Genomic DNA, 17,614 nt, shown 5'->3' with positions numbered 1-17,614 from the left:
AACTCCTTGCAGGCCTAGGAGAACCAATCAACAAGTTGCTACAAGTGATTTTCACTATGGCATCCTCATTAAATAGGATTTCACGCACTGGGACATTATGCACTTCGGCAAAACTACGTACCAAGACCAGTTTCAACAGCTTGCTTTCATCTCTGGCATCATTTGATTTACTGAAAACATACAGTAGCAGCACGGTGAAAAATGTAGCAAAAAGAGTTGGCATTAGGACGCTGGTGATCCTGACAGTGTCTGATGCTCCATTGTAACTGATGGAACTGTGTGGGTCCTCATGGAAAGAAGAATTTAAGTGCAGATGAGCAGCTGTCTGCAGCACCTAAAAGAATTGAGTTCTGTCGAAGACCTTGGGGAGTGTAGGAGCGTACCCCTTGACTGGGGACAAAGACTCTGGAGGCGGGCAGGATTCAGGCAAGTGGCGGACTTTTATTCAAGCAAGAACCAGTTAATGCAGGGAGAGGGCCAAAGGATCTTCCCCGAATCTGGCCTCAACATGAGAACATAATTATTCCCTTAATCTTTGGCTCAGATTGGAAGAGAGATCAATGACACACCCTAATTTTGACAGTGAAATACAGCATTTTTTTACATTTTGTGTTACAATAATCATTTACAGCGTGGTCACTGTGTTCTTCCCCCGTATTCTATACGCCCAATCCTGTGAAACACCTAATCAATGATGGGCATTTGTATGGACAGCCCCAGGTTCCCATGGTCTCATGGTATTTAACAGACATTGTAATCTGCAGGCCTTAGGGTCTTTCTATGCACCCTATTAGCATTTCAGAGTTACTGGTTACACTCCTTCTGGTCTCTCCCAGAATTGCTTATCCCTATGGACTGCTTGAATTCTGTTATTTATTGTATTCCATGTGCAGCTTTTATCAAATTTGGTTATTCCTCATATTTTCCACTGTCCGAATCATGTATATAAAAAATACAAAAGGCAGTTGGTTTTAACTAACTCCTGTAAGATTCGTAGTATTAATTTCTGTTATAAAGTTAATTTAAAGTGTAAAGTTATACAGCCACTTCTACTGTTAGCACTTTGTAATTAATAAGTTGCGACCAATCTATTTCATTCAGGGCCTACCAGGCATCTTTCTTAGAGACAAGAGAAAGCGTTTCCTAAGATTGACTAACTTTTACATCTATATTTATCCCCTAATGCTTCTGTTATTACTATGGTTACATGTGTATCTATATTTACGTTGAAATCTATCTTTACGATTATCTGAAGAATCTTTAACTAGAACCTATTTCTTAATATTGTGAATAACTTAAAAGAAACAAATAATTACTACAAGATAAGTGTAAACAGCTGTGAAGACAGCAGCTAATGAGTCAGGCTGGCAGGTTCGTGGGCTGTGATTTACACCCCTGTATAACTGGTGCTGATTGCTTAATGGGACAATGTCCTTTCATTAATGAGGCTGGAATCACTATCATTATCCTTATCCTTAGGCATCCTCTTATCAAACTGTCTCAGATGGTTGCTTGTAGGGCCCCTCATTCACCTTGGAGTAGCCCTGTTCAAAGGTATTATTATGTTTCACTTAAATGATCTTTTGTTGGCCATTTTGTGTCTAATGCTGGAGCAGGCTTTTTTTTGTTTATTCCTTGTTGGCCATCTCGTGTCTTTCAAACATGGGCCACTCTTGCAGGGAGGCCTGTGAAGCCACTGTAGAGTGGTAAATACTGTTCGCTATACTACTTCTGTAACTGTCAAAGTTATAAAATTGTCAACTGTCAATCTTTTAGCTCTGGAACCACATTGAGTCTCTGGTTAGATGCATAACATCAAGGTCTGCAATCTGGTCCGAGCAAACAGATGAAGATCTTCTCCACGTAATTTGTCTCAGTAGTTGTTGGAGGCACTGCAATGCCAGTTTGTGCAGGGGGACTGTATTTGAATCATACATGGCTAGAAGAACAAATCTTTGCTTCCAGCAGACATGCAAAAGTTTATGAACGTGCTGCAGCAATTCTGGTTTCCTACTTTTTTCTGATTTCAAGCGGAATGCCATCGTTTTCCAGGGCTGTACCACTGGTAAGATAGACAGTGGGCTTGCTCTCCGGGTTCTCCATGAGAGGCATGTCTGCAATAGTGGAGAATCTTTACCAGTCTTCATTACGTAGATTTTGTGGTTGTGGGCCAACCACCTTTCTATCTGCTTACTCAGTTCAGTGACCCATTCCATTTTTGTTTTGACTCCAAGAGGACCAATTTGGTTGTTGCACGACCTATTGTTCCTTAATTCCTTCATACATCACTGGGTTCAATAGCAGATTTCATACTGTTGCAGCATTTCAACCAGTATTGGTTGTCGTCGTGCTCTACAGTCTGCTGAGTCTGTGTAATGGCAGCTCTGGCAGTATCTACATTTTTTGCTGTGGACTTCCTTGTTGTATGACGGCGTTCCTCTTGGTCGATTTCAGTCTAGTAAGCCTCCAACCAATCAGTATTCCTCTGTGGCAAATTAGGTTGGAGGATTGGTAAATAGAAATGAAGTGACAGACATTTAAAAGGATGTTTCCAAATGCACATAATAAATGCATTCCATTGAGTGAGAAAAATTACATGGGAAGATCCACTATTTGTGGTCAACTTAAAAAGTTAAACTTAATTGTGCTAAGCCAGGTGGCAAGTCAGAAGAATTGACAGAATATAAAAAGATTTTTTTTTAATTGAGGGAAATATTAGCATTTGAGAGCAAGCTAACCATAAATATAAAAAGATAGTAAGAATTCCAATAAATTTTTATGAAAGAACTGTGATGGTGAGCTTTGGTCCTCTAGAAAATGAGTTTGGAGAATTGACAATGCAAAAGTAAAGAATTGGCAGATGAACATACATTTTGCATCAGTCTTCACCATCGAAATTATGAATAATATTCAGAAGCAATTGTAAATCAGGAAATGGAGAGAAGGGAGGAATTTGGGGAAAATTACAACCATCAGAGAAGTGGAACTGAGTGAAGTGTTGGAGCTGCAGGCTGACAACAGACCATCCTAGAGTCTTAGTGGCTAGTGAGGTGGCTGTTGCAATGGTTTCAATCTTCCAAAATTCCCTAAATTTGAGGCAGGACTTATTAGATTGGAAGATGGTAAATGTCACTGCTTTATTCAAAAATGAAGGAAGCCAGCAGGAAACTACAGGCCATTTAGCTTAACATCAAATATTGGAATCTAATGTTAAAGAAGTTAGAGCAGGGTACTTATGTAAGTTTAGGGTAATCAGGCATATTTACCATTGTTTTGCGAAATGGAAATCATTGGTTAACCAGTTGTTTTGAGTTCTTTAAGAAAATAACATGTTGATGTACTGTACTTGAGTAAAAGCAAGATACTGCAGATGCTGGAAATCTGAAACAGGCACAGTGCTGGAGAAACTTGGGTGTCGCAGCAACTATGATGAGAGAAGCATTTTAATGTTTTGAATCCAATATGACTCTTGGCTGTGCAGAAGAGTGATATTGGATTTGAAATGTTGACTGTTTCTCTCCACAGATGCTGCCAGATCCACTAAGCTTCTCCAGCATTCTGTTTATTTTTGGTACTTTACTTCAATTTTTGGTAAGGTGCCACATTAAAGTTTATTGCAGAATATACAAATTCATTGTGTAGGATGTTGTTTTGGCATTGAGGGAAGATTGGCTGGCTAAAAGGAAGCAGAGAATAAGCATAAATGGATCATTTTCGGATTGGCAAGACATAATGAGTGGGATGCCACAGGGATTGGTGCTGTGACCTCAACTGTTTACAATTTATATAAATGACTTGAATGAAAGGATGAAATGAGTGGTTGCCAAATTTGCTGATGACACAAAGATTGGTCGGAATGTATGTTTTGAGAGGGACATGAGGCTACAAAAAGGTTAAGATAGGTTGAGTGCCAGAGTTGTGGCAAATTGAGTCTAATGTGGGAAAATGTGAAATTGTCCTTTTTTGGCAGGAAGAATAAAAAAAAGTGTATATCTAAAGTGTAAAAGATTGCAGAGCTCTGTGATCTGAGATTCAATCACGATGCTTCTTAACTCGTTTCTTTTTTTTCCCCCCTCCCAATTATTTCATTCTGGGTGGAATGCTTTATTGAGACAGTCTGTATTGTTAGTAACTGCCTACATTTTCTGAAGTTGTGAGATTCTGTCTTTGTTTACCAGCTTGTCCAATTCAGATCTTCCTCATCTTTCAACACGAAAACAAAATGCTGTTCATTCTGAAAATCTAAAATAACAAAGAAATGCTGAACATATTCAGCAAGACAGGTTTACTGCACCTGTTATTTGTTCTTTGTGTATCTTAAATGTCTTTATTCAATTGATCTATTTCATTATCGTTTGCCTTTAAAGGTCTTTCTATAAGTTGTTCTGTTTCCTCTCGTGTTATGTTTTCCTCCCCCTTCTCTTCATACTGTTTCTTTGACAGTACTGTAATTTTTAATCTGTATTTGTATTGAATTCTGGTGAAAATTATGTCTAAAATATTAACTTGTATGTTTTCTGTCTAGATTTTGACTGAGTGGCATCTTCTGTCTTTGTTTTAAATTTCCAAAAGCGATTTCTTTTGCTTTGACTGAACTTGGTTTTCTTTCCCCTCTGCATTCAGGCGCTTTGTAAATGAATTTCCCTTGGTCACTTTCCACTCCATATTTTCCTTTTATTTATCTTTGCTCCTGTTTCTCCCTTTTGAAGGGCTCTGACATATTTTGTCTGTTGTGAGTGAGAGGCTTGCTTAATTGCTGAACTTTGTTTGCAACTACAGTGGAAATTAGAAAGAACTTGGATACTGAGGTCCAACAAGTGAAACAGTATTGTAGCTGAACCACTGAGGCTGGGTACCTCACATTTTATCCAGGCCTCTTGGCTCAAATGAGACACTCTTGGCTTTCCATCCAAACACTGCAACCGTCTCAGCCTTCTCCTGTTGCCCAGCTTGAGGAGTGGTTACCACCACAGCAAAGTATCCCTACCCCGGAAGGCATGCAGCCGATGTCTGAAGAATCTTGCTGTCGGATACTTGAGCATTATTGTGGCGTGGCAGTGAACAAGGCAGGAGAACACTGTTGTGAGTGGGCGGTGATAGGTAATGCAGCTGGGGAGGTGAGAGAGGGAGACTGCAGTGTAAACTGTAAGAGGTGGCCCCTGACTCTGTTTTCCTAATTGAGCTGGAATCAGAAGATTGAAAGACTCCAACGTAAAATGGTAAGAGAGCAAATTACTCTGTGTTAGACACTTCCTAAATATGGGCAGGCTCTATTAGATTGGAAGATAGCAAATGTCTTTCTGATGCAAACTAGCAGAGCTGGTCCCTGACTTGGAGGCCATGAGAAACCTGAGGCTGTGAACAAATTTGCAATATATTGATCCACGGTGTATTGCACTTGTACTGTATATAACCTATTATATTTGAGATTGTACCTGGTTATCCCATTTATTTTTCTTATAAATCCATGACAGCTATCTCCTCTATATTCAGAGCTATGGTGTTAGCACTGATAAAGTATGAAATTTGGGTCCAAAAAGTCTTTCATGTACCACAGAACATTAATTGACAAATTCATTTTAAGAAGTGTCCATTGATTCATTGCCACTTATTATTTATTTCTAAACGTTTTTGTTTGCATCTGTTTGTTATACATATTGATCTTTTCTTTCTCAGGTTGTCTTTTCTTCCTTGGTCTTGGAATTTTCTACATGTTTAGGCCGAACATATCCTTTGTTGCTCCTGTGCAGGAGAAAGTAGTATTTGGGGCATTCTTCCTGGGGGCCATACTCTGCCTGTGTTTCTCTTGGTTGTTTCATACGTTCTACTGCCATTCAGAAAATGTTTCACGTGTATTTTCCAAGTAAGTAACCATGTGTTAAAGAACCATATTAAATTGATTACCTAACATTCATAATTGTAAATAGCATTTTATAACTACTATAAAGGGTATTCTGGACATCTCCGAAAAGGTGAGGATCATTTTTTCTGAAATTTATCTTGAATTGAAAACAGAACTGTTGGTTGTAATTGATTACCAAAGCAAAAGATCTCTGGTCTTATTTACTTCTCCCCTTCCTTTCCTCCATTGCCAAGAAAAAAGTGTTTGGACTGTAAACTGATGTCATCTTAGAGTTTACATTTAATCAGATCTGGCAATAGAAACTGCTGGGTTGCAACTGTTAGTTATTTGTTGTTGCATGACTTTTCCATGTAGCTGTCCAATTTTCACTTTCAACCTTGAACTTACTAATATGTACATGCAACATGTAGACTAAAATCCCCTTATTAGGTGTGCATGCAAAATTAACTAAATATTAACAAAATCTTTACAAACTTTTCTGATGTTTGCTTTTGCTCTTTGAGGGTCAGTTAGCTTGTTTGATGAGACCATCTTTTCAATGCAGAGAGATGGCAATATCATGGATTCAATTACCATAATGGCTGAGGTCAAAATGAAGATCCTACCTTCTCATCCCTTCCCCTCACCCGTGGCGTGGTGATCCTCATGTTAAACTCACCATCAGTTGTCTTTCTAATGAGAGAGTAGCCCTATAGCCCTCTGGGACTATGGTGACTTTACCTTTTATCTGATTCTGTTCTAGCTGTTCTGACTATTTTGTGCCAAAATAATGGGTTTAACTGTAAACTATATCTATCTAACATCAGAAGGTTTTTATTGGTTCTTGCTGCCATTGTTTTGTGGCAGATTTTGCTGGAAAACACTGAGCTTTGCTACAACCCAGTGTGTCTGCCCTCGTGCCTCAGTAAAGCGAGCTTCAACTTACATGTTGTGTACTATTTAATTTTTGTTATACAACGCATCATGCTATGTCACTAAGGTTTGCCAGTTTTTCAACAAATGGATTAGGATTCAACACCTAGTACTGCAACCTGATCTCCCAGCCGCCATAAATTTTGTCGTCTTTGGAAATGAGCTGACTATCGTTGACCGACTGCTTTGTCAGTAATTGTGAATGGTCATTTAGTGAGAGATCAGAATATATTTTCACTTTAATACCACTGTTTTTGAATTTCATAGCAGTTTCTTTTACTATTTATTTGTGCTTGCTTTTCATTTACATGCCAATTTATCACGCCTATGAGAATATTGTATTGCTACAATTAATCTGATATATGCCCCTGTCTTGTTTCCTCAGATTGGACTATTCTGGTATAGCACTTCTAATAATGGGCAGTTTTGTACCATGGTTGTACTACTCCTTCTACTGTAATCCCCAACCATGTTTCATTTACTTGCTTGTTGTCTGTGTACTTGGCATCACTGCAATTATAGTTTCCCAGTGGGACTATTTTGCAACTCCACAATACAGAGGTGTACGTGCTGGTAAGTTGATGAGTTCATCCAACTTCTTATACGACTGTTTGCTGAGGTAACTTTTAGGCTCACTTATCTTGTTTTCTTTTTAATGTTTCTATCTAGATGCTCGTTTTGAAAGCAGTAGTTTTTTTTGGCTTCTTTGCTGTATTTCAAAATGCTATTCAAAATGCTTCCTTTTAGAAACAAATTTAGATTGATTATGGAGCTCGGTAATGCATTGTATAATTTTGAACTGCTTAAATAAGTTTAGCTTTTTGGTAATGTTACTGGGCTTGCTGTTCAGAGAGATCTAGACTAATGATCCGGAGGCACAAGTTCAAATTTCGCCACAGTGGCTGAAAAATTGTATTGAATTTAAACTAGTTAATTGGATCTGAAGTAAAAAAACTAATAGTCGTACTGGTAACCATGAAGCTGCTGGATTGTTATTAAAACCCATCTTGTTCAAGAATTTTCTTCAGAAAAGAAAATTTGTCATCCTTATGTTGCCTGTATGTGGCTACAACTTGGTAATGTGGTTGACTTTTAACTGTCTTCTGAAATGATCTAGTAAGCTATGAATTTGGGGATGAGCAATCAGTAACTATATCCCGTGAATGAATGAATAAATAAATAAAGAACATGTGCTTTATCTTGTCAAGTAATTTTCTATAACAGTAACCTGTTTCGTACTGGCACATAGTCAATTTAAACACCAAGCTACGCCTTGTATTTCTGTGGCATGCATCACTACAAAATGTGCTGATATACTCCACTTAGGGAAAAATGTGTTAGTGCATTTACTTTATCACTAACAACTGCTTTATCTCTCAAATTTCGCTGCTGCCACTTTCACGCACCCCAACTTCACTGTTACTTCAACATCAAAAAATGCTTGTTGCCTAGAGGTAACAATGCATTTGATAGTAAGTGTGAGCAGCTGTCACTGGTTGTATTTTTTCCCCTCTGGCTGCTAGCCTAACCCACATGAAGGCAGTAAGATTTGCGCTTTGCCCTTACATCTAGAATGGACTGGGGGGCTAGAAATAGAGCATGTGAGTTTAAACAAAACTACATTCACATAGAATAAAGAGGAACCTCGTACATTTGATAGCCTGCAGACCTCACTGCATCTTAAGCTTTATTTCTCATTGCAATACAATTATGTGGAAGCATAGAACAAAGTTTAGGGGGCGTGCTCAACTTTTCTAGAGTGTCTCTTTTATTGTTTGTGGAAATCGTATTCTTCCCCATCTATTCTTGGTCTCTCTCATGCTCTGTCCTCACTTGCTGTGTCTGTGTCGTTGCTTGAGCTCGCTTTCTCTGTTCTCCCTCTCCCGCTTGCACTATGTATTTGATCACACACTTTCTCTTGGCCCTGCTTCCCTTGATCTCTCCCCCGCACCTCCCCCACCTTGCTCTCTGTCCTACCTCAGTTGCTCTTGTGCTTGCACTTGCTGTCTGTATTTTGCTCTCTGCTGAGCCCCCTTTGTCCCCTTGCACCCCCTTCAATTGAATGGTGGAGCAAGCAAATGGCCTTCTCCTGTTCCTATTTTCTGTTACTTCAGCTTAGTAGTATTAAACAAAGATATTACCAATTGTTATGGATCAGGCCAAACCCCCTTCAAATATAGCAAGGAGAATAGCCTATCTTTAAAGGCAAATGTAAGGTGCTGTGTTCCAGATGTAATTTGATTACACTACTCAGCTTCAAGCAAGACACACTTTATTCTTACTGTACAGAGGAATTGGTCTAATTTAACTCTATTGGAAAACCTAACAAAATCATAGATTATTTAATTACTAAAAAAGCAATTCTTCCAATTTGGTAACATCCCAAAAACACCCCTTTGGTAAAGGCAAAGTCAGTAAAATAGATTGCATGTGAGACAATGTGTCTCCAGTCCAGGAGGAAAGAACATCAGGAGAAAGTTCTAGCAGAGAGAGAGAGAAATCAAGCTTTTAGCTGTAGCCGAGGGAGCAGTATGGCAGCTTCAAAACCCCAACAGCTGCTGAAAGCTAAACTAAAACCCTGGTTCTATGGGAGCCTGACTCCATCCATTCATACTGTGTGTATTGTTGCAACTTCTAAAAAAACAAACCCAAGGCCTTTCAAGCTGTTTGTTTTATTGGCTTGGTACAGATCACTCAGACTCTCTCTCCACCTCTCTTCACAAAAGAAAACAGGACAAAATAAACCTCTTAAAGCCAGAATATTGTCACCTAATGCAAATTAGATAACACTAATGGAATAATTTACAGATATCAAATATTGATGGCGCTTAATTAAGTAAGTGGTTTGTCATATAGTTGTTTTAACTTGCATTTGAGCCATGACTCATTGTGTGTTTTTCCTTCCATAGGAGTATTTGTAGGATTAGGGCTGAGTGGAGTTGTGCCTACCCTGCACTTTATGATGTCTGAAGGATTTTTCAGGGCTGCTACAATTGGACAGATTGGCTGGCTATTCTTAATGGCAACATTGTATATCACGGGAGCTGCCTTATATGCTGCCAGGATTCCTGAGCGTTTCTTCCCTGGGAAGTGTGACATTTGGGTGAATAACTAGCAATTACTATTTTTTTTGGCTTGCTGTTCAATTTCTTTCGTATACTGGAGAATCTGCTGTTAAAATATAATCAGTGGACACTACAAAAAAAATTTAATTCAAAAAAATATTTTTAAACTTTCTGCATTTTTAGTTGTATGCTCTAAGCAATCAAATTACTCCTTCTGTCCCCCAATTTATTTGTTTCTGATTCTTTTTAAAGAGCATTACTTACTATCTTTACAGAATAACCTTAAGCTTTTGGGAGTTCTGTGTTAGTTACAACTAGTAATGTCATTAGAGGAAAAATGGGAGCTCCTCACCTTTTATCAGGTTTATAACTGAAAAACACAGTAAGATAGTATTGTCAAATATAGCAGTAACAAAGATATCTCAATTTTTGTAACATGTATGTTCGTATAAAAATTCAGACACTTTGTTTGTAGACATTTGGAAAGTAACATACTAGTAGAAATGTTGATTTTAAAATCAGTGTGCTGCATGATCCAGTCGATTAATTATATATGGTTTATGTTCTTTAATCTAGACTGTTAATTCTGATTTTGTTTCCACAGTTCCATTCCCATCAGTTGTTCCATGTTCTGGTTGTAGCTGGCGCATTTGTCCATTTTCATGGTGTCTCGAATCTTCAGGAATTTCGTCATGGTGTTGGCGGTGGATGTGCTGAAAATGGCTTACTATGAGACTGATCTTTAATTAGATGTGCAGTGAAACTATAATCAATGGAATTGGTGATAGAATGACTGAAGACCTGTTCTGATAATTCTTACCACAGTTGTAATTTGGGTCAGTCAGTCCAATATTGTGTGTTTCACAAATAGTGATCAGTTTTTTCTCACCTGTTTTGGATGATGCTATCACACTTGGAAATTAATGGTAATCAGATGATCTGGGAACCAACTGGAAGAGTGCATAACTAGTTTGGGCTTCATTGGAAATACAGGACTACAACTGCATCAGAATGGTGTTTTCCACAACGATCATGGGTAATCAAAGGAAACGACCCTCGAGGTAGAGACGGACAAAGTCACTATGCTTGAAGTCAGCAAATGAAGGGTTATCCATGCAATTGACTAACTAGTTATAAAATCCCAATTAAAATATGTAAATTATAAATTATAATCTAGTATGTAATTTACATAAGTGCTGAATCTGAAGCAAAGTTCTGCTTTTATTGAATACCATATTTATTTCTATGAAAAAATACAAAGTGGAAGAAGATTTTGAAGGAATTAATACTTCTGGCAGGGTCTGCTGCTTATAACAATAAGGTCCTTGTAAATAAGATTTCTAACTTTCAGTTAATTAGAAAATTTATATTATGAAATGACTTTTGTACAGAGAGCATTCGCAAGAGTACCACACACTGTTAACTTACATTGCACAAATATTAGTAGACATCACTTCAGGTAATAGAAAGATGCTAGTATACGAAGCAATGCAAAAAAGCCTTCTTTGTGATGGCTTTCCCACTAAGTGTGCTGAGAGGTCTGGTAATTTTATTTTTTATTCTGCCGTATGCTATGCTAATAGACAGTAATGATCGGTGAAATCAACTTGAAGTAAGAGTGCAGATTTCTACTGATTGTGCACCCAGTCCAACTTGTAAGAAATTACATGCCTTTATATGTATGCATATGTTGTATAGACATATCCATTCATATACAAACTATTTTACTTTGATTGTTGTGATGTCCTTTGCATGGGTTGGGGGTAGGACTTGTCACTACATTTGTTGGTTAGTTTGTTAGTCGTTGATGTAAAGTGATGTAACTGGACCAAAGCAGTTTGCTTTCAGGTTCAGTTAAAATTGGAAATCATCAGCTCTAAAACATTTTTAGCTTATTTTGTCACTGTGGATATTCCAGCAAATCTAAATTACTGAAATAAGCAGGTCTTTTTATGGTTTCCTTTATTGTTGTAGGTGCAAAACTGCTTCCTTCCTCATTTCTGACTACGGCAGTAGTAAAGAAACTAAACTTCACAGTTTCTATTTGAGGTACATGTTTTGAATTAATAAATCTACCCACTATAAATCATTTAACTTATTCATTACACTCCTGTTAGATTCAGGCATGACAGCTTCTGTTATCTATACAGCTGTAATGACAGTTACTTTTTTATGGTTGGAAATTTTCAGTAGAAATGATGAAATTTTAAATTCTGATAAAGGATAGCCAAATTACTCTATTATTAGTGCTTGCTTTGACACTAGGCAACCATAGATAATTTTTTATTCTTGCCCCCACACTCTTTTTTTCCCCCTTTTCCTGAATTGTTAAAGTTGTCCTGGTGTTTTGATTGATTCAAGCTGGACAGCTGGTTGAAGTGCTTAGCATGGAGGAAGAAAGCTACATCTTGATTCTATCTGCTGAGCTTTACTATTAACTGCAGTTATGAAGAAGCCTGAAAGACTAACTAAATTAATGCATTATGGGCAAACCGAGAAAAAGCATAGTAAAGAACTGAAGTCTCCGCTCATGAGCTCCAACACTCTAAGGTACTTTTCAGCTCTCAGCCACTCGTACTTGACTCACACCAGATGTTGGGTTCTGGGTTCATAAAACTAAGAAGCTGTAGTACTCTTTAAGGGGGATTTATTTTGGTTATTCTTACCTTTAATATTGCTTGATCTTATTGTTTCCTCCTTCACCCTTCAGTATGTCATCCTGTCAGGCAGCTAGAATGAGTGCTGATAATAGTATCAAACTAAGAATGTTGATCCTAGAGGATGCAAAGTTTTTATCGGGTTCTTTTGGCAAGATCAGATATGACATGAATCTAAGCATTAAGTGTAATGGGTCAATTTCTTGTTTTACATGATGTTTGTAGTTGGTTCAAAAAGAACTTGAGGGATAGGTAAAAATGTTCATGATATGCTTAAGCATCAAGTACCTACATTACCAAAATGAGAAACTGACTAAAAGCAAAATCCTACTTGTTTATTTTGTGTTAAATGCACAATACCTGCTGCTTAGCTCATAAGATTTCCCAAGAATTTGTCCAATGCCTTATTTGAATCAGTTTTTCTTTTGCTTGCTATGGGAATGTTTTATAATCAAGAATATTTCATTTTCAAATACAAGGAGGCCTTGTTTATTTTATTTTCCAATGCTTTACTCGTGTCCCTAGATTATATATTGGCTGAGGGTGCATAATTGTATTTTTACTTGATGTAACATTCAATTCATCTAATAAAAAAATTATAATTTTTGATTTGGTTTTGTATCATTTTGACATAACTATTAATATCTCTCTGATTATTGAACTGACTTTATTGGCCGAATTCATCTCTTTCTCCTCCCTCTTCCAACTCCAATTTCTGAATATTCAGCTACACATTGAAGCAAGAAATTACTTCCCTGGTCCCCATTTTGCAGAGGGTTGAGGAATAAGTAGTGACATTTGATGGGATACAATTAGAAAGTAGTGCTAAATAGGTTGACATTTCTCCAAGTTCATAAATCCAGATGGGATTCCTCTTGGGTTGCAGAAGGCATTTGGATGGGCAGATCAGAAACTGTGACCTTTGATGGGAGTGGTGCCATTGGACTTGAAGGATTGCAAATATTTATATACCTGTTCATAAAAAGGGAGAAAGGCAAACCTATACTTTCAGTTTATCGGTGGTGGAAAGTCATAAAACTGCAACGTTATTCCAGATGTGGACTCACCAAAGCCCTGTATGATTATAGCAAGACTTTATTGCAAGAGAATTGGAGCACAAGAACAGAGGCTAACGTAATTTGTCTTTCTAACTGCTTGCTGTACCTTCATGCTTTGTGTTCCCTGTACAAACATATCCACACCCTGCACTGAACATCAACATTTACAAAATATTATGCTGCTCTAAACTTCTTAGCAAAGAGAATAACCTCTTCATTTCCTTGTTTATATTCCCCATCTGCCCCATGTTGTCCATTAAGTTAACATGACTATCTTTGCAATCACTGTGTTCTCATAGTTGCACTCCTACTTCAATTCCTTGTGTGCCATATGATCCTATGAAGCTACATTATGATTCTGGATTTTTATTCTCCTCTTTTTGTCATGAGCCAAATGCTGACACGGTGGTGCACGATTATTTTCTTGCTGAGTGTACTCTTTTCTTCAATGGTATTGTGAGCTCCTGCAGGGAGAATTGCTGTCATAAGTCAGAAAATTTGGAGATGTGTTGCTGCAGTAATAAATTGTACAATAGATCACCAGACACTACCAGTCAAAAGCATCTTTGTAAAATGCATGGTTGTTAATGTTGACCAAAAGATAACTATTAGTCATTTGCATTAGCCTAAATTTCAAAGTTGCCGGTTACAGCTTGTAAAATGGCCTATTATTTTGGGTAGGAGCTGCTGTTTTTACTAATCTCGAAATAGTCAAGACCCTGGATTTCATTTTTGATATTTGAGAAGCAAAGTGAGAAATGTCAATTCTGACAGACAACACTCCATGAAGGGAATTCACCTGGTACAGACAACGAGCTGCTGGATTGCCATTAAACACCCAATGAACCTGACTGCTTGTTCTCTCACAGGGTTTGTGGGTGTCAAATTGTTAGAAAGAAACAAAATAATAAAATTTGTCAAGGCCACTGTGGCCTGGACATCCTATCAGCATTCAATAACTGCAAAATAAATGTAGTTGAACTTTTAACGGTTCTCCTCAACATCTGGGAACTAGAGCCAAAGTCGGCAGAACAGTCTCCTACATGGGTCAAGCAGCTGTCTGCCAGAATCTTACTTAGAAAATCATACCCATTCGTGGGTCACACTCACAGAGGAGTGCACAGTAAGGTGGAAGTGATTCTAGAAGTCTTCAACATTGACACCTGACCCCAAGGTTGCATAACCTTAGGCCAAACATGGGGAAGAAAATCCCCTGCTGATAAGCAGTGACTGTTTTCACGTAGTTAAATTTGATGTTGTCAAATACTATTTCTTGTGAGAGTAGCAAGGATACAAAATGTGCTGAGGGGTGAATACAAAGACCAGCCCTGCTAGCAAAGGCTAGGTCCCAGTAATTCATTATAGAAAGCACAGATTTCTGACTTCAAGAGCATTTTTAAATTAGTACAGGAGGAGGTTGTTAGACCCATTTGTGTCCATACTGGTCATTTTAAAAAAAACTATCCAATTTGTCACACTGCTTTGCTCTTACTATATCACTGTTTTGGTTAGTGAGGTGTAGTGATGTCAATTAGCAATATTTTTGGAGTAACTAGGGACAGACAGTAAATGTAAGCATGCCTGTGTTTCCAGTTATACCTTGAAACATTATTTGAAAAAGACATCTTGGTGAAGCATTGTAAGAATCTGTAAGACAAAGGAGTAGGAGCAGACCATTAAGCCCATCGTGTATACTCGTGTATATTCAGTGAGTTTATGGTTGATCTGATAATCCTCAACTCCACTTTCCTGTCTTCTCCCCCAAAGCTCTTGACTTCTTTAGTGAGTAAAAAATGTTTTTCTCAGTATTGAATATGCTTGATGACCCAATCTCTTTGGACCTTTGGCGTTAAGAATTCCACAGATTTACTACACTCTGAAGAAATTCTCCTCATCTCTGATTTAAATGTGTGACCCCTTATTCTGAGACTATGCCCTTTAGTCATAGGCTGTTCCACATCTACCTTGTCAAATGTCCTAAGAATCTTGTATGCTTCAATAAGGTCACTCTCTCACTTCTAAACTCCCGAGTACAGGCCTAACCAACTCAACCTTCCCTCCAAACCCAGTATCAGAACAAGTGTCTACACAAGTTCCTTAGGGAACATTTATCTAACCAAACTTTCTAAACAACCTGTTCAGAGAACCCAGGCCTGTGTCCAGGGGTCAGGACACCACCACTGTGGTGCAAGAGGGCCCCATGAGTTCTTCAGAATAGTGTCCTAGGCCTAACCATCTTCAGCTGCTTCATCAACGATCTTCCCACTGTCATAAAGGTCAGAAGCGGGGATGTTTGCACAATACTCGGCACCGTTTGCAACTCCTCGGATACTGAAGCAGTCCATGTACAAATGCAACAATACCTGAACAATAGCCAAGCGTGGGCTGGCAAGTAACATTCATGGCACACAAATGCCAGACAATAACCATCTCCAATAAGAGACAATCTAACCACTGCCTCTTGATATTCAATGATGTTACCATCACGGAATCCCCGATTATCAAAAACTTGGGGGTTATCATTGACCAGAAACTCAACTGGATGCACCGCAAACACAATGGCAACAAAAGCAGGTCGCAGGCTATGAATACTGTGGCAAGTAACTCGCCTCCTGTTTTCCCGAAACCTGTCCACCATCTTTAAGGCACAAGTCAGGAGTGTGATGGAATTCTCCCTGTTTGCCTAGATGGGTGCAGCTCCAACAATATTCAAGAAGCTTAGCACCACCAGAACAAAGCAGCCTGCTTAATTGGCACTATATCCACAAGCATCCATCACTGATGGTCAGTACACACTGCTCCTACTATCTGCAGAGGCTCTGCAGAAATTCACCAAAGGTCCTTAGACAGCTCCTTCTAAACCTACAGCCACTTCCATCTAGAAGCACAAAGGCATCAGATACATGGGAACACCACCACCTGCTGGTTCCCCTCCAAGCCACTCACCATCCTGACATGGAACTACATCACCATTCCTTTTTCTTCCTCCCAAAGTGTATAACCGCACATTTTCCCTTTCTTTTCATTCCAAGTTTTTGTCCACACACTTAGCTTGTCTATATCTCTTGGCTGACTCTTTGTGTAACCCTCACCATTTGCCATCCCTACCTATTTTTGTGTCATCCACAAACCCTGCTATAGATCATTCACTTTCCTCTTTCAAGCCACTAGGTGTATATTGTAAATAATTGTGGCTCCTGCTCTGGTCCCTGTGGCACACCACTAGTTTACAGGTTGCCATCTTGAAAATGACCCCTTATCCCAACTCCCTGTATTCCGAAGGTTAGGGTCAGAAATCAAATAACACCAGGTTATAGTCCCAACAGGTTTATTTGATACCACATGCTTTCAGAGCCTTGCTCCTTCTTCAGGCATTGGTGCGAGAGGTAGCATCAGACACAGAATTTATAAGTAAAAGATCAAAGGGTCACACAGCTGATGAGGACGTATTAAACAAACCTAAGATGCTGTTAAATCTTCAATCAGTGGACTTGTTGGGCTGAAGGGCCTGCTTCCACACTGTAGGGATTCTATGATTCAGTTAAAAGGTTTTAATTGATTAATATGTACATGTAACTCCCCAAATTTCTTTTAAGTCACTCCACTGAGAGAATGAAAGGTTTAATCAGTGTAAGGAAGAGGTGACATTTTAGATTGGACAATGCATGTTAGGTGCGAGGCCTTGTTTAGAATCTGTTTTGGTTTAGAGTCAGACTGATTTTATTTCTAAAGTAGGAATTTATAAAACACCACATTGACTTACTGTTTATAAATATTGTGCTTTTTGAACAAAATAGAATTATCTACAAATAGAAATTCACCCCAAAGATTCACGTGTCTGTGTGTGTGAGAGGGAGGGAGAGAGAGAGAGAGTGTGTGTGTGTGTGTGTGTGTGTGTCTGAGAGAGACAGAGTGAGTTTGTGTGAGAGAGAGACACACAGAGTGTGTGCTTGTGAGACTGTGTGTATGAGAGAGGATGTGTGTGTGAGTATGTGAGCATGTGTGCAATAGAGTACAGTGTGGTGGGGTCACCTGTAGTGCGACATGAACCCAAATCCC

At 38.6% G+C, this 17,614-nt stretch overlaps 1 protein-coding gene across 1 annotated transcript; it reads left to right on the top strand.

The window, feature by feature from the left end:
• LOC109934217 (adiponectin receptor protein 2) lies at positions 1 to 13,104 on the top strand. Its single transcript, XM_048607591.1, has 5 exons — positions 1 to 426; positions 5,677 to 5,863; positions 7,161 to 7,348; positions 9,685 to 9,878; positions 10,445 to 13,104. Exons 2-5 carry the CDS (start codon positions 5,712 to 5,714, stop codon positions 10,571 to 10,573), a joined length of 663 nt encoding a protein of 220 aa, XP_048463548.1. The 5' UTR covers positions 1 to 426; positions 5,677 to 5,711; the 3' UTR covers positions 10,574 to 13,104.
• The last annotated feature ends 4,510 nt before the right edge of the window (positions 13,105 to 17,614 follow it).

The sequence above is a fragment of the Rhincodon typus genome, chromosome 18 (genome assembly GCF_021869965.1).
Source record: "Rhincodon typus isolate 14 chromosome 18, sRhiTyp1.1, whole genome shotgun sequence".
Classification (NCBI taxonomy): Eukaryota; Metazoa; Chordata; class Chondrichthyes; order Orectolobiformes; family Rhincodontidae; genus Rhincodon; species Rhincodon typus.
This window is presented reverse-complemented; position numbering and strand designations above follow the sequence as displayed.